Source organism: Triticum dicoccoides, chromosome 1A (genome assembly GCF_002162155.2).
Source record: "Triticum dicoccoides isolate Atlit2015 ecotype Zavitan chromosome 1A, WEW_v2.0, whole genome shotgun sequence".
NCBI lineage: Eukaryota > Viridiplantae > Streptophyta > Magnoliopsida > Poales > Poaceae > Triticum > Triticum dicoccoides.
The window spans coordinates 203,586,135-203,609,184 of record NC_041380.1 but is presented as its reverse complement, the minus strand read 5'-3'; the positions used below and the strand labels follow the sequence as shown (position 1 = coordinate 203,609,184).

Genomic DNA, 23,050 nt, shown 5'->3' with positions numbered 1-23,050 from the left:
TCATGCTGGTGGACTCGGGCAGCTCTACGTCATTTGTCAATCAAGAGCTTGCCAAGCGCCTCAATGGAGTGCGGCCCTTCAGCACAACATGCCGAGCTAAGGTGGCTGATGGAGGTGAACTATTCTGCACATCAGTAGTCTGCCAATGTGTGTGGTTCTCTCAGGGGCATGAGTTTGCAACAGACATGAAGATCTTAGCCTTGGGCACTTATGACGCTATTTTGGAAATGGATTGGCTCCAAGCTCATAGCCCCATGACAGTAGATTGGCGAGCCAAACTGCTAGAATTCCAGTCCCCTGCTGGAGTAGTGGTTCTCAAGGGTCATGAAGCATCGTCGTCCACCTGTCTGACCATCAACAGTATCCAATTGCAAATCGCTCTGCAAATAGGGAGTCATATCACATATCGTCCAGATCTGCGATGTCACCTCGGGGGAAGAACAACAACAACCAGTACCAGAGCCTATTCAACAACTGTTGTCTGAATTTTCTGATGTGTTCAGGGAACCACAAGGCCTACCTCCTCGCAGGGCTTGTGATCATCGTATCCCTCTGATCCTAGGTGCACAACCGGTTAACATTCGACCTTACCATCACAAGCCTGATCACAAGGATGAAATCAAGAGGCGGGTGGAGGAATTGCTCAAAGCTGGGATCATACAACCAAGCACAAGTGCCTTTTCATCTCCAGTGATCCTTGTGAAGAAGAAGTACGTCACTTGGCATGTCTGTATTGACTACAGGCACCTCAATGCCTTGACTAATGTGTCCAAATACCCGGTACCTATCATAGAGGAACCATTGGACGAGCTGTTCGGGTCATGCTGGTTCACCAATTTGGACCTGCGTGCTGGATATCATCAGATTCGATTAGCAGAGGGCAAAGAGTACAAGACTGCCTTCCAAACACATTTCGGCCATTACGAATTCAAAGTCCTTTCGTTTGGTTTAGCTGGAGGACCCGATACCTTTAATGGAGCTATGCGTGGTACTTTGAAACCTATGTCGCACAAGGGGGTACTCTGCTTCTTCGACGACATTCTGGTGCACAACAAAACACTCCGTGGGCACATGCAAAAGCTTAGGGAGGTGCTTACCCTACTGCGCCGTGACAACTGGAAGGTGAAACTATCAAAGTGTGCGTTCGGTCAGCAACAAATTTCTTATCAGGGTCACGTGATCAATGCTACCGGAGTGGCTACGGATCCCGTGAAAATCAAGGCAGTTTCCAACTGGGCAGTGCCCATGGATGTCAAGGTGGTACGGAGCTTCTTGGGTTTGTCTGGCTACTACCGCCGGTTTGTCAAAAATTTCGGGATCATCGCGCGCCCACTTTTTAATCTGCTCAAGAAAGGGGTACCTTTTGTCTGGACACCAGCCACGGAGACAGCTTTCAAACTCTTGCAACAACAGCTTATTTCAGCATGAGTCCTAGCCCTGCCAAACTTCAACCAACAGTTCACAGTCGAGATGGATGCCAGTGATTCGGGAATCGACGTTGTTCTGCAACAACAAGGACACCCAATTGCTTTCACCAGCAAGGCCCTCTCACCAAGGTACCATGGTTTGTCAGCTTAGGAGAAGGAGTATCTGGCGATCCTGGTAGCAGTGGAACAATGGAGGCCGTATCTTCAACATGTTGAGTTCATCATTCTGACAGATCAGCGCAGCTTGGTACACTTGGAAGAGCAGAGGCTGACCACGCCATGGCAGCAGAAAGCTTTCACAAAACTGCTCGGCTTGCGCTACCAAATCCGGTACCGCAAAGGTACTAAGAACAGTGTCGCGGATACATTGTCTCGTGCATGACCTACTGAGACCCCGGCAGCAGTAACTTCTTGTCAACCAGCCTGGCTCGATGAACTTCTAGCTAGCTACAACACAAATCCTCAGGCACTTCGCCTATTGGAGCAATTGGCACTTCACAAGGACCCCAAGGATCATTTCTCTCTGCAACAAGGAATCATACGTTTCAGAGATCGTATCTGGCTGGGTGGGTCAACAGAGTTACAATAGTGCATCATCCGGGCATTCCATGATAGTGCGCTTGGGGGTTATTCTGGATTCCCAACAACTTATTCGCGTGTTCGATGCCTGTTTGCATGGCCGAAGATGAAAACCCATATCCTGCAGTACATCAAATGATGCACCATTTGCCAGCAAGCAAAACCAGACCGCTCGGCTTCACCTGGGCTCCTGTTACCACTCCCCATTCCTACTGAACCATGAGAACTGATATCAATGGACTTCATTGACGGGTTGCCGCAATCGAGAGCATACAATTGTCTCTGGGTGATAGTGGACAAGAGAACAAGGTTTGCTCATTTCCTTCCTCTGGTGCACCCTTACACCACTGCTAAAGTAGCTCAGCTTTACATGAGTCAAATATACAAGATCCATGGGTTCCCTCAAGCTATAGTCTCTGATCATGACCCAGTGTTCACAAGTCATTTTTGGCAAGAACTATTCAAGTATGCAGGGACTGAACTTCGTTTGAGCACACCCAACCACCCCCAAACCGACGGGCGAACATAGCGGGTTAATCAATGTTTGGAGACTTTCCTCCGCTGCTTCACTCATGCGTGTCCAAAGCGCTGGAGTTTTTGGACCCTCTCGCCCAGTTCTGGTACAACACATCTCTGCACTCTGCCATTGGCATGAGTCCCTTCAAGGCTATGTTTGGGCATGAACCGCACCAATGGGGGCTGTCAGCTACTGTTTCCTGCTCGGTACCATCACTTCAGGCATGGCTGGAGGAGCGCACGGTGAGGCAAGAGCTGATACAACAACACCTCAACAGGGCGCGGCACTGCATGAAGACACAGGCTGACAAACAATGATCAGAGCGCACTTTCAAGGTGGGAGAGCAAGTTTTCTTGAAGCTGCAACTGTATGTCCAATCATCAGTTGCCCCTCGAGCCAATCATAAGCTATCCTTCAAGTACTATGGCCCGTTCCCAATCATACAACGTATCAATGAAGTGGCGTACAAGATCCAGTTTCCACCGCAAGCAACTGTGCACCCGGTCTTCCACGTCTCACAACTCCGCAAAGCACTCCTCCCTGGTACGCCGGTTCATTCTGAGCTTCCTCTTTGTACTGATGATCTAGCCTTTCCTGTCAAGATACTCCAAACCCGATGGCGCAAGAAACACGGAACAATGTGCGAGCAAGTACAGGTGGAGTGGTTAGCGGGCGCTGGTCTCGAGCACACCTGGGAGCACAAAGAAGCACTCCATCACCACTTCCCACAAGCTGAGGCTTGGGGACAAGCCTCACGCAAAGAAGGGGGGATGTCAGCGCACCTGACGAAGGAGCCCCACATTCAGTCGCGGCCCAGCCCGAACAGGCGCGGCCCAGCCGCGCCCACAAGCCCAACAGACGCTACTGTGGCCCATACTAGGAAACGGCCAAGTCCAAGATCACCACACCTACTTAAGCGCATCTCACCCACAAGCGATGTCATCTAGTGGATCACGTGTAACGCCCCGAGACCGATGTGCCAGGCGTCGTCCAGTTATTCGCTGCTGTTGCCTTGTCATTGCTTGTGTGTCATGCTTTGCATATCATGTCATCATGTGCATTTCTTTTGCATACGTGTTTGTCTCATGCATCCGAGCATTTTCCCCGTTGTCCGTTTTGCATTCCGGCGCTCCGTTCTCCTCCGGTGGTCATTTCTACCCTCTTCTCGTGTGTGTGGATTAAACATTTCCGGATTGGACCGAGACTTGCCAAGCGGCCTTGGTTTACTACCGGTAGACCGCCTGTCAAGTTTCGTACCATTTGGACTTCGTTTGATACTCCAACGGTTAACCGAGGGACTGAAAAGGCCTCGTGTGTGTTGCAGCCCAACACCCCTCCAATTTGGAGTACACCCCACACCGAATGGCATGCATGTGTAGCAGTACACCCCACACTGAAAAGGCCTCGTGTGTGTTGCAGCCCAACACCCCTCCAATTTGGCCCAAAACCCATCAAAACCTTCTCCATCATCTAGAGCGTTCGATCACGATCGCGTGGCCGAAAACCGCACCCCATTTGGACTCTCCTAGCTCCCTCTACCTATAAATATGTGCACCCCGTCCATTTTCGCGGATGAAACCCTAGCCTCTTCTCCACCGCGCTGCCGGACACGTCCGGGCGGAGCCGGACATGTCCACCGCCGCACTGCCACGTCGCCCGACCAATAGGAGGGCGCCACGTCATCACCGCCGCCTCCCTCCTCCACTCACGTGCCGCCATGTGGCGCTGCCTCCCTCCTCCACCGCGCGGCCCGGGGAAGCCCATCGCGGGCCCGCCCGGGTCCGGATTCCGCCGCCGCCCCGCATCCGTTCACCGCCGCGCGCCCGAGGCGCCCCGCCGCCGCCGCCAGGTGTTCCGCCGCGCCGCCCTCGCTGGCGTGGCCCGCCGCCACCGCACCCCGCCGGCCCTGCCCCGATGGATCCGCGCCGCCGCTCCGGTTCGTCGCCGGCGCCGCCATACTCGTCGCCGGGCCGGTCGCTTTCCGCCGCCGCCCACGGGCCTCCTCGCCGGCGTCGTCCAACAGCGCCACCCCGCGCCGTGCTCGCCGGAGTTCCACCGCCCTCCGCCGTCATTCGTTGCCGGAGATCCGCTCGGCCGGATCCGGGGGAGTGGGATGAGATCCACCACTCCCCTGAACCAAACGGCGTTCCCCGTCCCGGATCCGCGCCGTCCCGCACCACATCATCCCACGTTGACTTTTCCGCGGGGTAAAATTCCACGAAGTCCTCGAGATTTCCATGTTTCATATGCCCATATTTATCATGTCGTAACTCCGCATCCGTAGCTCCGTTTTGGGCATATAGCATATCAAAATGTTTGTCTCGGAGAGCACATCATTTCATTCCATTGTATCATTTTCATTTGAGTTCATCTTGGTGCCCGAAATGCTGTTGGAAGAGTGCTACTTGAGATAATTGTCAGATCTGCTGCTCCATTTAGATAATTGTCAGATCCGCTGCTCCATTTAGATATTTGTCATTTTTGCCATGATTATTGTGTGCATGTTATGTCCATGAGCTCTACATATGTTTTGTTAAGGGTTTTGCCATCTTTCTAGGGGTGTAACCCATGTATTTTTGTGATGTGTGTGGTGACTAGCACAAGCTTGCAAAGTGGTGCACTTGTTAATGCTGATTTCAGGGACTTAGCATTCCCACTAAGTCCTTGACCTATTTATCTCATTATGCCATATGTTCATGTTGTTTCCTAGTGATCCGTGCCTCTTTTGAGGATGATCAGTAAGGATGTTTTGTTACTCTTGTAGTGCTCTATCCATCCATGTCTTTGTTTGCAATTATGGAGCACCTTAGCTTGAGTCAATCGAGCTCTACTTTTGTCATTTCGTAAATCTGGGCAGATTGTCTACTTGTTAGCAAAATATTTTCTAAGTATTTTGAGAATACTAAAGTTTTTGAGATTACCATAGTTTTATCTACAATGAATTGTTTGGTTGCCTATAACAATTGTGCTTTTAATATTGTAGTATTGGGCAAATTGCAGTTTTTTCTCTGCATAAAAAAAAGAACCCTAAACCTCTTTTTTAAAAACAAAGCTGTTGCGTGCTTAAACACAACGGCTAAACAACAAAATTTACAGCGGCAGCCAAACAGGTTCTATGTATTGTGAATACTGCAAAATACTCTGTTTTGATAAAACTATGGTATCTCACATCTACAGGCAAAATTACTGTAGTTTTTGATATTTTGGTTTATATAATACTTTGCTATCAAACACAGCCTTAATGAGGAAGTTGGCGTCTCAAACACACAGTGAAAGTGGTCAAATTCGAGTACAGAACTTTCCCAGGTCTCCGCTCTCTTGAAGGCAAGCAACCAACCACCCACGGCACCAACCTCTCCACCGCCCGGTTACCATACCCACCGTTCCAACGGCACGTCTATTTCACGTGCCCTTCCTGCCTCCCCTTCCTTCCTCTCCTCCCACATCACCTCCACCTACCGCCGGCGAACTCGTCCCCGTTGCTCTCCAATCTTGCCAACGGAGATGACGACAGAGGGTCTGGTGCCGATCACGCGGGACTACCTCGCGCGCTACTACGACAAGTACCCGCTGCCCCCGATCCCCGACGGCGTAATCGCCCTCGCTGCCCGCCTCCGCGCTCTGTCCGCCGAACTCGCCGCCGCCTCTCCCTTCTCCCCCGGTGAGCGCTTTATCTGATGCCTCGCTGCGATTCGCTTGCTTCTCGACCCCGCTGCTGCTACCTTTGATCTTACTACGATTCCTGAAGAGTGGAATGGGTACAGTAATCTTGTTCGGTTCTTCTAGTGCGGGTAGTTTCCTGCTCGGGGGCATGCTAGAAATTGGAGGCTGCTTCCCTTTCTTCGGTCTAGCCAGACTCAAAACGATTAAAATCAGTTATTGCCAGCACAATAACTGAGGTGGGTATGCTTCTCAGGGTTTGTACGTTTTCGGTTCTTTTTCCCCATTATATGCAGAATTTGGTTAGTGGCTAACTAGTAACTAGTGCTGTTATCTTGTACTAATTGACTTGAAAGTTTAGTCTTAGAAGCTGAAACTGCAGCAGGTTTTGATCCTTGGCATGCACTAATTATAATTGGCCTTTCTATAGTGCTTTTGTTAGCCGCGTGGATGTTTGGTTTGACAGGGGCGTCTAATTTGTTACATCCGGGTGCTGCTCATTAGTCCTGGAAGCCATTTATGTTTCATCTCTGTAGTAAGATTGTATGCTATCTACCTGTAAAAGACCTGTGCATTACAAGGGTGCCATATGGTTAATTTTAGTTAAGACAAACAACAAAAATAAATTATTAGAAATATGAAGGGAAAATCCCCTGTACTTGTACGGTGAGTGCTCACATTAGCAGTGGAAAAAACAAATGTAACTCTCTTAGAAAGGGAAAGTAGGCGGGAAATTGGGAGCAGGGACAATGGTTTTGTAATTAACATTTTGAAATGGAGATTTCCATTTTGGCCGTAAATCCTGAATGAATACGTTTTGGCCACTTAGTTGACATACTGGTACCGATCCCACTTATCAGTGAGACGATCAGTGAAAAAGCAAGATGAACTTAGTCCAAGAAAAAGGTCAAGTCCCATTAAAGATAGAGAAATATGCATGCTAGCATAAGTTATCAGTGGCAGATCTCATGCGTTGGTTTCTTGCGGCGTCTGTTGTAAATCCATGCAGGGTGTTGTTAGCAGAAGTTTTACGAATGTGTAAGGGTTAACACTAAGATTAAAACCATTTCATATTGTACCTTACTATCTAAGAAAAGAAGTAGATTTTCACTAGGACATCAGCTGCGACTCTTTGGCTTGCTAATTATAGAACATTGCTTGGGTGATCTTTCTGAAGCAAGTATTGTTCTGACATGATAAATCTATCTTTTTTGCATGTCGAAGAGGAGGAGCACTTGGAACAAGAGGCATCTGGTGTACCTGCCCATAAAATAGATGAGAACATGTGGAAGAACAGAGAACAGATGGAAGAGATTCTGTTTCTGCTTAATAAATCTCGTCGTCCCGTTGCTGTAAGTTTAGTTCTGAATCTTGCTGCAAGGATGACTCCTACCTTTCAATTTTGTAGCTAACATTTGTCATGTGCTTGCGACCAGCTTCAACAGAAGTCCACACTAGAAGACGCTGAGATAGTTTCCACACTTGATGATTGTGAAACTAAATTGAAAGAGATGTTGAAGAAGTTGGAACAGTTTCAGCTAAAAAATGCCGATAATGTTTTCAATACAGGTTGACATTCTTTCCTTCTGCTTACTTTACTGTTAACTGTTTCATAAATAGAGGTAAAAGATACAATTACCCATTAAAACTTGTATTACTGTGCACCCAATAGTTTTGTACTGGTTGTTTTCTAGCATGTCCTGGACATAGATGATTGAATCTCCTTCCCATATAATTTCCCTGGAGCCCTTCACTGTTTCCTGAGATTTTCCTCAGTTGTTAATCCCACAGTCCCAAATATTAGCTTACTATGATATTTTTTAGACCAACTAGCTTACTGTGATATGCTCTATGATATATCTTGTTCTATTTTGTGACGAGTCTGTACCATGTTGCCTTCCTGTCATTTTTGAACTATTGATTTCTGGAACTGAAATTTGTATAGTAAAACAGTACTTCTTTTGTCATGTTAATTGCCTTATCATTTGGTATTTGACCTGCATTTACAACATCTGTAGTTATGACATACATGCCACAAGACTTCCGCGGTACACTGATCAGGCAACAGCGAGAACGCTCTGAGAGAAATAAGCAAGCGGAGGTTGATGCTGTAGTTAGTTCTGGTGGAAGCATTCATGATAGATATGCATTGCTATGGAAGCAGCAAATGGATAGGTTCTTCTCCTTTCATTTATCGGTCTACAAATTTTCATTATCAATAAATTTATAATTATTTTCCATTTTGGTATGTAGGCGGGTGCAATTAGCGCAGCTTGGTTCTGCAACAGGTGTATATAAGACACTTGTTAGGTACTTGGTTGGTGTTCCACAGGTTAGCCAAATTGTTCAATTCATATTCACCATATTTGATGATGATGATGAGAACATCGTTATTCTAAATTTGAGATAACACTGGATTGTTACGAATTTCATTCCATCTAATATTGGCATATCATTATCAAGATGTAAATTGTTGAATGTTCCCTTAAGTAGTTATTATTACTCCTTTTAGAATGCAATGTTACATGGTGGCATAGTAACAATCAGTTTCTTGTGCTGACCATTGCAGGTGTTATTGGATTTTATTCGACAAATAAATGATGCTAATGGGTATGCATGCTACTATTTTTATCGTAACACAAGTTAGCATGTACTACCATGTACATGGAGTGAAGGACAAATATTGAATGTACTTATTATTGATGACATTTCTTTCTATTGAATTTTCTCGTCAGACCTATGGAAGTGCAAAGAGAACGCTACGGGCCAGCACTATACACACTTACAAAACTGGTGCTTGCAGTTCGGTTGTATCTACATCTCTCTTTGGCACGATATGGACAGAAGAAAATGTGAGCGAGTTTTTATTTGAAAAGAGTATACACTTTTTAACTAGCCATAGAATATCTTGCGGGAATTAGCTCTGTTTGCATATGCCCCTTTTAATTCTAATAACTCTGAAACTCTATTTAAAAAATAAACAGAGGGAAGGATGACATTGCTGTGTTGCAGCAGGCAGTGGTTATATACACCGAGGAATTTGGGAAGTTCACTACATTCATCGGGTACTATAATTTCATTATCAACGTTATCTAGCTAACAGTTGTTACGCTCTAACAATAGTATGTTGATTTTCTATGTTCCCATGTTCCATACTAGTGCTTCACATATACGTTTAAAATTTTAACTCGCAATCATCTTCTATTCATACTCTGCAAATACTTGGATTCAAAGAAGAAATACATAATATTGTACAACCTTATTTCTGTGGGCTACAAGATTCAATAAGTTTGGCTTCCTGCTTCTTCACATGGTTTTGATACATTTTGAACCTAATAGCTATTTCTTTTCTTTTTGCTCTGAGCGTTTTACTTTGAGACATTGTTTAACTTGTTAACTTGATCTTAGCATCTTTGTTGTCGACCTACTTTATTGTATCAAAACCATGCACTTGTTAACCTGCATTTGGTGCCTACTGATTTCAGCAAATAATTATCAAATGTAACCTATAAATAACACGAAGAAGTCTAATCTACTGTAGGAAGTTAGATGCTGATCATGCAATGCAGGTTCACCAGCCTCAGCCTGAATAGATCCTAATATATGGCATGCAGAATTTCTTACTTCTATTTATGACTGTTAACACTTAACAATCTGTTAACTGCTGAGAGAAACCATTGCAGTGAGGTTTTTGTGAATGCCCCATTCTTCATATCTGCTGAGGATGCAGGTGCTGATTCGAGGTACTTACTCGATTCAGTGCAAATTTGATGCATTTTGCTGTGCTTATTTAGCATTAGCTCGCTACGAAGCATGGAGAAGTTTTGGAAGGGCTTTCAGAACTGAAAGACTCTTGTTTTTACACTTCATGTAGGAAAAACGATGAGTACCGAGAAACCATTATTCCAGCGGGAAAGACACATGAGGTACCATTTTAGTTGGACACAGTTTTTTTTTTTTGGCTCATTAATGAACTAAAACCACGACACCTATTTTGGATTGGAGGGAGTATGAAATGCAAATTTGGTTTACAGTTACCTAAATATTTGAATATTAGTTTGGAACATCTGTTAGCTGTTTTTTGTGACTTTTAGGGTTTCAAAATACTTATGTTCTGTCAATCATTATTCTACAGGTTATTTTAAGTGTTGAGGCTGTCAACTCATATATTGCATGGGATTTCTCGTTGCAACAAGGGGCCCTCAGCACACTGCTGGTACTCTGTCCAACCCCTACTGCCAAGAAACACAAAATGATTAGCAATTTCCTATTGTGTAGTCATAATCTTTATGCTACTTGGAGTTGATTTTAACTGTTTTGATTGCTGTGTTATACTTCTATGTGTTTTCAATAGCTTAGTGAGCATGAGCGTGGGTACCGGGGACTTCCTTATTTAATTACTTTATGCAAAGATATGACAATGTTGTGTTTATATAGTCTGATGTAACCAATCTGTTAAGATCATGCCGGAGCTATCCAGGTACAAAGATATTCATCCAACTAACCCAACTACGGAGATATATATGCATTGTGCCGACTCCTTTCCTGAGTATGCCCTGTGGTATGGCTAGTGCTCCTTATGCGCCGCCTCCCCGTGAACCGCACATACTGTCCTTAAAAATATGACTTACAATTAAAACTATTATTGTATGTGTCCCCTCCGTTTCTTTTTACTCTGAATATAAGATTTGTCTGAAGTCAAATTTCATAAAAGTTTGTCCAACTTTATAGTAAAAATATCAACATCCACAATACTTAAGTCATACAATATGAAAATTAATTTCATGATGCATATAGTGATATTGATTTTGTATTATCAATGTTGGTATTTTTACTATAAATCTGATTTTAGACAAATCTTATATGCGGAGTAAAAAGAAACGAAGGGAGCATATATGTTAATATATTAACAAAATGATTACATGTTTTATATTTATTAAACTCTTCCGTGTGTAGTTCCATCTCTAACAACCATGATAGTTCTATCCAACATTATACTTTGTAAGGTATGTTAATACAACAACAACGACAAATCCTTTAGTCCCAAACAAGTTGGGGTAGGGCTAGAGCGGAAACCCATCAGATATCACAACCAACTCATGGTTCTGGCACATGGATAGCTAGCTTCCACGCACCCCTGTCCATGGCTAGTTCTTTGGTGATATTCCAGTCCTTCAGATCTCTCTTTACGGACTCCTCCCATGTCAAGTTTGGTCTACCCTGACATCTCAACATTATCAGCATGCTTTAGCTGTCTCTATGCCCTGAAGCTTCTGGAGGCCTGCGCTCAATATGCCCAAACCATCTCAAACGATGTTGGACAAGCTTCTCTTCAATTGGTGCTACCCCAACTCTATCCCGTATATCATCATTCTGGGCCTGATCCTTCCTTGCGTGGCCACACATCCATCTCAACATGCGCATCCGGCATCTCCAGTACACCTAACTGTTGAAACATGTCGCCTTTTAGTCGACCAACGCTCAGCATCATACAACATTGCGAGTTGAATCACCAGAACCCGCCTTTTAGCTTTTGTGGCACTCTCTTGTCACAGAGAATGCCAGAAGCTTGACGCCACTTCATCTATCCGGCTTTGATTCGAGGGCTCACATCTTCATCAATATCACCATCGTTCTGCAGCATTGACCCCAAATATCAAAAGGTGTCCTTCTGAGGTACCACCTGCCCATCAAGGCTAACCTCCTCCTCGCGCCTAGTAGTATTGAAACCACACCTCATGTACTTGGTTTTAGTTCTACTAAGCCTAAAACCTTTCAATTCCAAGGTTTGTCTCCATAGCTCTAACTTTCTATTGACCCCCTTCCGACTATCACCGACTAGCGCCACATCATCCACAAAGAGCATACACCATGGGATATGTCCTTGTATATCACTTGTGACCTCATCCATCAGCAAACCAAAAAGATAAGGGCTCAAAGCTGACCCTTGGTGCAGTTCTATTTTAACCGGGAAGTCATTAGTGTCGCCACCATTTGTTCAAACAATTGTTACATGTCCTTGATGAGGGTAATGTGCTTTGTTGGGACTTGGTTTTCTCCAAGGGAGACATGTATAACCATCAGACTTCCTATGAACATCTGGACTATCTATAATCACTTTATTCAAAGCTAATAAGCCAAAATCCAGAGTCAAACCTGTTAAGGTAGTAGGAGTACTTGGTTGTGGGCTTAAACCTTTCCTCGAGGGCAGACAAATAAGAGCAAGATTAATAATATAGCCGACTGCTAGCTCTATCTTTGTGCCACCTCACTTATAGCCAACCTAAAAGCCCATTCATATAATAGTTGTTGGCTCTATACACTATGTAAATGCTTGACCCCACCTTCTCTCACAAAGTGTATTGGAGCTCGTGCTGCAGCTGGATACAAGTTTACAGCCCATCCCTCTTCTCTCTCCTCTCCCCTCTCCTCCACATCATCATAATTCTGAGGTGGCAATCCTTATAGCCGCTTATGTCACCCTATTATACTTGCTCTAAAGTCTGCCATGGCAGCCCTTTTATCGAGTTGTTCTGTTAGCGATTTTTTAGGCTGTTTTAGTTAGGCCAGGAGGATGCCGTATGTGCGTCACTGGCATGATTGTAGGGTGTCGTTGAAGCAGCACAAAGGTTGTGGAGGAGCAAATCCACCTTGCTGCTACAATGTGTACAACACAAGTGATGAAGGAACTACTTCAACGTATTGTGCTAGATATCACTCTAGAGGTGAATGTAGGCCGATATGGCAGCAAGAGTTGAATCCAGAACTCCTAGAGCACAAGATCTACTCCAAGATCTTAGATAAGAACAACAAGTTTTATTATAGGTAGTGGGTACATAGTCTGGTTCAAAGTAGAGGTGAGGACCTCTATATATAGGGCTTTGGGAAGCCTTCACATACTTTTACTTATAGCTGGTATACTCTAGAAAACATTATTTAAGTTTCACCATTCTACTCATAGCTACTCACAACTAGAAGATTCTAGAAAACAGTAGGTAGGATAAAAAAGAAAAGAAAAGAAATACTACACTAGAGTGGAAGCATGTAGAAGTAGCCAAACAAATCTGACATACGATTTTTTTCTCATCTAGTGTTGTTTGGAACTCGCCCTCGAGTTATCTTCATAGAGCGCTTCTTCTGGATGGTAGGGAGTCAAAGTCCGCAACATTGAAAATGTTGGATATGCCCATGTCGCTTGGAGATCTATCACATAAGCATTATCATTTATCTTCCTCATGATAGAGAAGGGCCCATACCTTTGCTGCCTAAGCTTCCCCTTAACACCTAAAGGCAGCCTCTCTTTTCGGAGGTAGACCATCACCTTATCACCAACTTGGAATGATTTTGGCCTCCTTTTGCAATCAGCAAGTTGTTTATATTTCTGATTTTGTGCTTCCAGAACACCATGAATCTCTTCAAATAACTCGGTGTAATTATCAGCAAAGGACAATGCTGATTTTGAGTTTCCTCTTGATGGTAGCTTCACCAGGTCCACCACATGTGTTGGAACTTTAGTGTAGACAATGGAAAAAGGACTCCTTCCTGTGGATCTATGCTTGGAGTTATTGTAGGAGAACTCTGCAAGAGATAGAGCCAAATCTCATTGTCCCTTTCTTTCTCCACAAATGCAACAGATCAGATTACCCAAAAACTTGTTCACCACTTCTGTTTGTCCATCTGTTTGTGGATGAACGGTGTCGTCAAGCGATGAAACCAGACCATACTCGGCATGGCGCCCAACATGTTTTGGGGGGCGACGATGCTCATGGCCGTCTTCATCTTCAATTGGTCCTTTACTCGAAGCGTCGACGACATGACACCGTACGAGGCGTGGCACGGTGTGAAGCCTGACGTACATTTCCTTCGTGTTTTCGGGTGTGTAGGCCACGTCAAGATGGCGCACCCTCATCTGAAGCTCGATGATCGGAGTTCACCTATGGTCTTCATCGGCTACGAGACCGGCTCCAAGGTGTACATGATGTATAACCCTGCCTCAAAGCACGTGCACATCTCCCGCGATGTCATCTTTGACGAGGTGCTGTAACTGGGAGGCGTCGGGGGAGCCGTCGACGAGCATGGTTGTGACAAACGAGATTTGCTCCTGTGGCCCAGATGAGAACTGTTCGCACCCTTCTCACGGTGGCTTCTATTCGCCAATGGTCTGTCTCTCAACTTGATGTCAAGAATGTTTTTCTTAATGGTGAGTTGCCTGAGGAGGTATACATGCAGCCACCACCACCACCCGGGTATTCTATTCTGTTCATGATGGCATGGTAGGCAGTGTTCGCCGCTCTCTCTATGGCCTTAAGCAAGCCCCTCGTGCTTTGTTTGAGCATTTCGTCTCAATGGTGACTGCGGCTGGTTTTTCGGCGAGTGCTCATGATCCCACGCTTTTTGTCCACCCTACCTCTCGTGGTCGGACTCTTCTTCTATATGTCGACGACATGATCATCACTGGCGACAACTCTAAGTACATTGCCTTTGTGAAGGCTCGTCGTAGTGAGCAGTTTCTTATGTTTGATCTTGGTCCTCTTCGCTACTTTCTTTGGATTGAGGTTTCTTCCGCCTCTAATGGCTCTCAAAAGAGAAGTATATTCATGATCTTATTGCTCGTGTTGCTCTTACTGATGAGCGCTTTTGAGGCTTCGATGGAGCTCAACGTCCACCTCCGTGCTTCCGACGGTGACCCTCTGTTTGACCTGATGCGCTGCCGTTATCTTGTTGAGAGTCTTGTCTATCTAGCTGTTACTCATTTGGATATTTCCTCATCCCATGTCTATCTAGCTGTTACTCATTTGGATATTTCCTCATCCCATTCACATTTTGAGTCGGTATGTCTCTGCTCCACTTTGGTCCACTACTGGCACCTCCTTTGTGTTTCACAGTATCTTTGTGGGACTCTCTCTCACTATCTCTTTTTTCTACCCTCTAGTTCGTTCCATCTTTAGGCCTATTTGGATGCTACTTGGGCTAGCGATCCTTCGGATTGACAACCCCTTTTTGCTTACTGTGTTTTTCTTGGTGGTTCTTTCATTGCCTGCAAGACGAAGAAACAGATTGCAGTTTTCATTTGAGTGCAGAGGCTGAGTTGCGTGCTATGGCTCTTCTAACAGAAGAGCTGACTTGGCTACGGTGGTTGCTTGAGGATTTTGTTTGTCGCTACACCCATTCCTCTTATTTTCAACAGTACATGTGTTATTAGTATTCACACGACTCTGCGAAGCATGAGCTCACCAAGCATATGGTGTTGATGGTTCCTTTGTGCGCTCCAGTGTGCAGGATTAGATGATTGCTCTTCAGTATGTGTCTTCCGAGTTACAGTTGGTGGATTTCTTCATGAAGGCATAGACTAGAGCATAATGGCTTTTATCTCTCCAAACTCAGTGTTGTTGACCCGCATGAGTTTAAGAGGGGTGTTAGAGTTATAATAGTGTTGTGTAGCTTTTGTATTTTCCCTGTTGTATAAGGGAATTTCTGCACATTTCCTACACTTGTACATGTATACATACTGGCCTATGGCACCGTGGAATTACAAGTTGTTCCCATAACACCTGGATGTGCAATTTTGCAGAAAATGGCTACTTTCTTCTCCACACCATAAATACCCCTTCCCACTTCAGATAGGGTTACCTCTTGAGTATTTCTTCCATATGTACTTTGGAGAAAGATTTTGATGTAGGGTGGAACCCTAATGGATGATCTTTTCACACTTGGAAGGGGGAAAAGGGATGAACAACAAGAACAACAAGAGGAAATCACTCAAACAAACCCAAATCACACATCCACTAGAATAGCATACATGAGATCCACAAGTATACAAGAACAATCAAGGGAAAATAGCACAAAGGTAAGGTTCTTCCCACTCCAAAGGAGGTGAGGTCTTGATGATAGTCTTCTCCAGGAGGTCTTGATATCCACTTGGGATCTTCTCCTAGGAGGTGTTGATCTCCAAGAGGAGTGGTAGATGAGCAAAGCTCTCTCTAGATAGTCTCATACACTTTGCTAACCCTAATTTTGAGCTGGGGGACTAGTACTTATAGCCTAGGGAAGATTTGGCGGGAAAAGCAGGAGTACAAGGGTCATTTGCCCCTAATGCACGCAGGCATGGTCGGGGTGGTCTAGGCAACCGGGGTGGTCGACCCGGAGGAAGGTCCGGGCACCCGCGGTGTCCAGAAACTTTGCCCTCTGGTGGCCGGAAGTCCATTTGTCCGGGCACCCGGGGTGTCGGGAGAGCCTCCGGTGTTTTGCGTCTTGGACTTTCTCTTCCTTCCTCTTGTGGCTCCCCGTGGACTTGCTGATCCTTCCTTGCTTCTCCATGGTCTTCTCCTGATACCTAAGCATGCATAAAGTCTCCACTTGAGGTAGAAGTCATTTCTCACATGAGCTCAAAGGAAGCTCGAAGAGGAAAGAGGTAACCTCGGTTTCGATGGCATGTGCGTGGGCTCTCGTCATTGGTCCGCCTCGTGTTTGCGGTGGTGATGGAATATCCATGGGAATGGCCGTGGGATGCTCCGCATCAGATTTCCCAATCCCCCAATCTCATTTCCTTTGATTTTTGGAGAAATTCTTGAGGGTATTTGGGCTTTTTGGCTTTGGTTCCTTTTGTTCTAGCAAAAATGTTGATCATTTTGACCAAGACTCTTCACCAAACACATCCTCTCGTAATAGTGCGGGATCCTTACCAACTCAACGAAAATAAAATAGAGCCTTCTCGAAACCTCTGGGCTTCTACGACTAGATCTATTCCTTTTGGGTTGTCGCCGATGACTCGACAATCATCATAAAGGGGACTAAAACCTGACAATGCAATTAACAAACACATTACTCCCTATAATTGTGTCATCAATACCAAAATATCATTAGGGGCCTAGATGCACTTTCAAGTCATCTTGGTCCTATCCAAATAGGAAAAACCCATTGGTCATCTCACTTATCGAAACACATACAAGAATACCTGACCGTGTCAGTTCAGTCCGTTGCAACAAATAATTACTCCCTCTGTAAACAAATGTAGGACGTTAATTAAACTGCGTAAACGTCCCACATTTGTTTACAGAGGGAGTAGGTATTAAGTATTATTTGTTCTGACTTTCTAGGAAAAGTTCCCGTTTTTCTCATTTCAATCCTTCAAACTTGACTGAAAAAAATAAATTGCGAATGATATTGTTATTTCACCTTCAGAAACTGGCAGTTTGATGTACATTTCTCTTCACTGTTGTATGTGATTTGTGTTCTTACAATTCTGAAGTGAAAACTTTTACCTGGACAGGATATTGGCTTTCATGTGGAGTACATAAGCCCGTCACGGGAGAAAACGGTAGGTTTTTAAATTTTGGGATAATGTGACTATGTTTTTTCTGTTCACGAAAGGAAATGAAATATCCTGAAGATATCTACAGTTTGTCATTTGTGGATATTGATGATATTAATTCAATTAGTAGTAGTATGACTGCAGTAGTTATCATGGTTTGGTGCTTAGATTCGAAGCTAGTTTCTAATGATTAAATAGTGCTGATTGTTGTCTTTTTAGTAGTTAAAAAAACTACTTTGTAACTGGCACACCTATACCTCAAATTACTTAAAAGGAAGCACTAGGAATCAGACTACCGATCCTTGCTTCCTATCAGACTAGTGCTAAGCCGTAGGATGAGATGTAAGACGGCCGTTGGATCCAGTACTAGGCCGTGCATGGTTCTTTGATTGCTTCCTAATAACTGCTTCTGGTTGGCTCTTTGATTGCTTCCTAATAACTGCTTCTGGTTGGCTCTTTGATTGCTTCCTAATAACTGCTTATAACTGCTTCTGGTTAGCACACACACACTCTCGCTAAACTCTGATTATGTTAATCCTGAAACGTGAAGCCCTCAGACTGCACGGAATCAAAGTTTGATTCCAATTTGCTTCCGATCTAGTGCGTCCATCTATGAGACCTTCCAGGATTGATACTTTTGTTTTCTTCATATGATTTGTTTCCCACATATGTGCTTCCATAAACTCAATATAATTTTGCTTCAACAAACAGTAGCCAAAGTAGTTTTGGTCTAACACAAATTCATTAGGAAATATGTGCTCATTATAAATGTTTACTCTGTATCTCCAATGAAGCAAGAATTTGTTTCTGGCAACCAGAAAATTTGCTTCCACTGAAAGGAAATTTGCATCAATGGTCAACAATTAAATATGCTTCCACTCAAACATAAAATGGTTTCCACGGTAGCAACTAGATTGTTTTCAAACGAACACAAAATTGCTTCTAAAGAAAAAGGAATCTGCTTCCATCCACGTAAAAGCCTAATACAATTAAAACAGAAAAAATAAATCTTATCCAAGGTCCATGTCTAAGAGACTAAGACGTATAGGAAGCGAGGGCATTGTCTTGGGCCGCGGCTGCACGATAGGGAATGTGTAGGCGAAGAATCACGAAATGAAAGCTGTCGCCATTGTGGTGACAGCAAGCAGCAGGGCTGCCACTGCAACCGATTGATCGCTTGGTTTGATGGTCGCGTGAGCTAGAGCTCACACGCTCTAGCGTGTGCCGCAATGCGTCCACGTCGTCATGTCAGTGGAGTACTTAGGAAAACGCCATCCTCAAGGGAAGCCTTAATCGCGGTTCCGCCCATGTCTCCACCACCTCCTCCACCGCCTTGAGATCGACACCGTCAACATCATGAGGAGAGGACAATACAACATGTTTAAGAAACTAGTGATACATGGTTGGCATCGTTCGGTGCAAAGCATCTGCACAACACGAAGCAACAATTTAATCTATCACAACATACATGATAGGCAATGGAAGCATAATAAAATTGAGGTGAAGAGAAAATTATATGTTGTAGGCAACATATTCATAACATGAAAGTAGGAAGCATGGCTTACATAAAAAGCAATGAGTCAATCTTTCACACCATACATGGGGCTTTCTTTAAATTTAAATGGTGCCAATAAACACAAAAAGGTAGAAGCATGAACTATGGAAGCAAACTACCTAGAGCAAAGAAACGTGTGTAGCATAATATGGATGCATGGAATATTACAATGGTGATAAAAATGAAAACAACGATTTAAGAAAAACAACATGAAGCATGGAAGCATTCTACCTAGACCGAAGAAGCATATGAGGTATAGTTTGGAAGCCCAATAAGTACGAAGACCTAAGATAACATCTTTCAACCAGCATGCCACATAAGGGCTCTTCAGCATACACTAAGGTTTCAAATGCTTCATTATCCCGGGTCAGCTGAAAACATAAGAAATGAAAGCATGTTACAACAACAATTTTAAAAAAATCTAGCATGGTTGTATAGAAGCAAAGCATCTACAACGGAGAAAAATGTAGTATTATATGGGAGCATGAACTTTTCCTATGGTTATAAGCAGGAGAAGCAAAAAAATGATGAATTCAGTATCAGCAGGCAAGGAAGCTTTATGCAGAAACCTTAGAAGCAAATGTACTGTCATATTGGAAGTTCCTGTTGCGGTTGGATGAAAATATGCTATACAGAAGATACATAGAAGATGTTCTTACAGACAGCCGGTTCAGATTGAAGCATAGAAAAATTACCACTGAAGCAAAACTATAATGTCCGGCCACCAAGGGGACGGATGTTTTTGACTCATCAACATATTGATTTTTGTAACTTTTGTCATTTGGAAGCAAAATATATAGGGTCCAGAAGCATATGTATAGCAATTTAGACTACAGAACTAAGAAGCACTAACATAGTAGTTAAGAACAGATCTAAACTTGGATGCAAGCATGGAAATTTGAAATCAGATCGAAACTAATATTACTCGGCAAGATTGGGAATCATATTAATTTCATTTGCATAAGAAATTAACCAAATTTCCTAGATTAAATAGTGATCCATTACACATCGGATGTAACACAGATACACAAATTAATCAAACCAAGTATTGCATCCAGAGTAATGTGAATCAAATCAAGTGGTGAAAAAAGAATCAAACCCTAGTTCAGGTGAGTACATGCCAGGGGCACAATGGCTGGGATATGTGTGCAGCTTCTTTGCCGAGCCGAAAAGGCGAACCAGCGCGGCGGGATGAATGGTGAAGGAGCAGGATCTGACGGGGAAGCGGGCTGGCAATGGGGGCGGCGCCGTCGGCGGTGAGAGCAGGGCTTGGCGGAGCAGACATGGGCGGGTTGCTGCAGCGGCTACCTCGAGCAGTTGTTGACGTCATAGAGTTCTGGGGCCTGAGGCGGATTGCGGTGGTGGCGGAGGTAGCCGTCGCGACGAGGGAGGTCGGCGAGCTTGAGGATGCGCTTGCCCGGGTGATGCCACACGGGTAGGGTGGATGGGTCGAACATGTGACGTAATCAGGTGTTTAGGATGGGGCAGGCGAGATTTCCTCGGGGCATTAATTTGGGCAGTTTGCTTAGAGTATAAGCCATGGGATTAGGAAAGCATCAACGGCACAGGACAAGTCTGAAAAAGTTCCCTATCAGACTACTGATTAGAAGTGTTTCCCTTACTTAAATGATTAATCAGTTGGCTAGTTGTTATCTCGGAAGAAACTTGAGCATTTCCATTTTGCAATGAAAAGTATTCAGAATCACACATCAAGTTGAACTAGCTTTTATATGTTTGTTTACCTAGTAGCGGACAGGTTGCCTGTGGCTTTAAAAACCAGTCATTGTCTTTGTTAGATACATATGCCTGCAAGATCCTATACAAGAGAATATGTGTTGAGAGAATAGCTAAAATTATATCCGGGGTCCCACCCGAGTCCTACATGCCACCCACAAAGATGTTCAACCCAAGTCCAAGGTGGTCAACAAAAGTCTAAGCAAGCTCCATGAGCTGAAGCAAGCCGCCCGGGTCAACAAAGGTCCAACTGAGCCCTCATGGTCAACAAGTTGATGGAAGAAGAGAAGATAAAAGACTAAGTCAAAGATGGAGCCCAAGCCAGAAAGCTATGGTGGAGGGAATTCCTCCTCCCATGGGCCACAATTTCCCTCCTAGCCCACTAGGATCCCATTGACTCATAGACCAAAGATTACCTCTTTCTACCCTCCCACCTCCTCATCTCAAGGGTAGCCTTTGTCATTTGTCAACGATCCCTATGCTATAAATAGCTCCCCATGGGCATGTAACTCATTCACGCCCCACTTGAACAAACTCAAGAGTCCCCCCTACCCCCGCCTTAGAACTGACTTCCGAAATGGGGGTTGCGATTCGGAGTCCGAGAAACCTTGTAAGGCTCGGAACGTCGGGAGTCGTGGGACTTCGGAAGCAGCGATATTCTGACTGTTCCATATACATGTTCTATAAATTTATTTTGACCTTCATATGTGTTAATTGTTTTCTCTAATGAATGTATATGTTTTCCAGTTGATTCTTCCCTACCGACGTTATGAAGCTGACCAAGTGAGTTCACTTTAATGCTTATCCTCTTTTGCTTCGAAATATTCTACTTTTCAGGTTTGTGGTCCAATCAATATAGTTTTCATTCAAAGCGAGTTAGTTCCAAAAAAGGGTTTAATAGGTTATAGGATTAGCATGTTTATGTGTTCGACAGATCAGTCAAATTTTGTACTCCCTTCGGTCCAAATTAATTGTCACAGCTTTAGTACAAAGTATTATTCTTAGCATAGCAGTTTGCATGTTTAGGCTAGTGGAATACATCTTCGGCCGTCATAACATGGGCCACAGCGAGAGAACCACATGGTCTGTTGGCCGTTTGTATTATTATTAATGCAAACGGTAACCAGCCAATCAAAAGTATGAATCCCACCTTGATCTAGACCTTTGGTTCATCATCAGGTAATCAGAAACGTGTGCAGTCAGGCACCATAGTTGATTACTATTGTCCAACCACCCAAATTTATACCTCTATCCAACATTATTGATGTCATAGTCATTTGTTTTGTATATATTGCAATAAAATTTACTGTGGGGGCTCCCCTACAGTTTTGGTTCAGAAAAATGTGGAAACATATGGTTTTGCTAATAAATTGCTAGATGTACAATCCCAACCAGTTGACTAGGGAATGATTTAAACAGGGTAATGTTTGTCCTATTTTTGCTTTAATTATGCGACCGGCTTGCACAGGAAAAAACCCTGGGCAAGAGTACTGTTGCTTTAGCTTTTAGCAGCCATGGTGTAAGAGTAAAACCCGTATCTGCTCTTCTAATGCTTAACATTTCGTTTGTCCTGCACAGGGTAACTTTTGCACTGTTTTCGCTGGATCGTACAAGCTTGTATGGGACAACTCATATTCAACATTCTTCAAAAAGGTATTGATTGGAATCCTGTTCATCATTTACAGTTTGTATATTTAGTGACTTGACTTTTTAGCCATTTCCTATTTGTTTATAATGTCCTGGAGAAACTGTAACTCCTTTTCCTGATTTGCATCTAGCAAGCATCTCAGTTCATCTCCAAGACTGCTAGAATTTCTGCCTAAACTATGAAGTAATAAAATATATAAGGCTAACACATATTGCTTCGTAATAACTACTGCTTATGAAACCCACTGGCAGTGTGTTTACTAGGTTCAGTTTCTGTGACTATTGCTGGAACCACCCATGCTGGACATGGATGGCATGACCCTTCTTTTGCCGACTATTTTGAAGAAACTCCCTAAATCATGGATATTACAGATTGCAAAAGGCCTGGGTAGCACAAAATTTGAAGAATATGGAAACAGAAGCAAAAGGCAAAAAATGGGTGAAGGAGAAAAACTCTAGAAATTAAACCGGTCAAGTCCTGGGGCATCAAAAGTGGAAGAAACTCCCTAAATCATGGATATTAAAGATCGCCAAAGGCCTGGGTAGCACAAAATATGAATAATATGGAAATAAAAGCAAAAGGCCAAAAATGAGTAAAAGGAGAAAAACGCTAGGAATTA

The 23,050-nt window shown here is 43.9% G+C and overlaps 1 protein-coding gene across 5 annotated transcripts in view; it reads left to right on the top strand.

Moving 5' to 3' along the window:
• The first annotated feature begins 5,871 nt into the window (after positions 1–5,871).
• Positions 5,872–23,050, top strand: part of LOC119266740 — a 17,906-nt gene continuing 727 nt past the window's right edge. Inside the window, exons 1-15 of one of the 5 annotated variants that reach the window (XM_037548017.1) lie at positions 5,873–6,184; positions 7,408–7,535; positions 7,620–7,752; positions 8,202–8,358; positions 8,437–8,515; positions 8,753–8,793; positions 8,919–9,035; positions 9,168–9,248; positions 9,867–9,926; positions 10,058–10,109; positions 10,319–10,399; positions 17,453–17,500; positions 21,531–21,566; positions 22,362–22,436; positions 22,803–23,041. In XM_037548017.1, the coding sequence (XP_037403914.1) occupies positions 6,028–6,184; positions 7,408–7,535; positions 7,620–7,752; positions 8,202–8,358; positions 8,437–8,515; positions 8,753–8,793; positions 8,919–9,035; positions 9,168–9,248; positions 9,867–9,926; positions 10,058–10,109; positions 10,319–10,399; positions 17,453–17,500; positions 21,531–21,566; positions 22,362–22,436; positions 22,803–22,889 (1,332 nt within the window). In that variant the 5' untranslated portion in view covers positions 5,873–6,027 and the 3' untranslated portion in view covers positions 22,890–23,041. Of the gene's footprint in view, positions 6,185–7,407; positions 7,536–7,619; positions 7,753–8,201; positions 8,359–8,436; positions 8,516–8,752; positions 8,794–8,918; positions 9,036–9,167; positions 9,249–9,866; positions 9,927–10,057; positions 10,110–10,318; positions 10,400–15,455; positions 15,713–17,452; positions 17,501–21,530; positions 21,567–22,361; positions 22,437–22,802; positions 23,045–23,050 lie in introns of those variants that run through there. The other 4 variants (XM_037548035.1, XM_037548026.1, XM_037548042.1 and 1 more) reach the window with 4 other exon arrangements.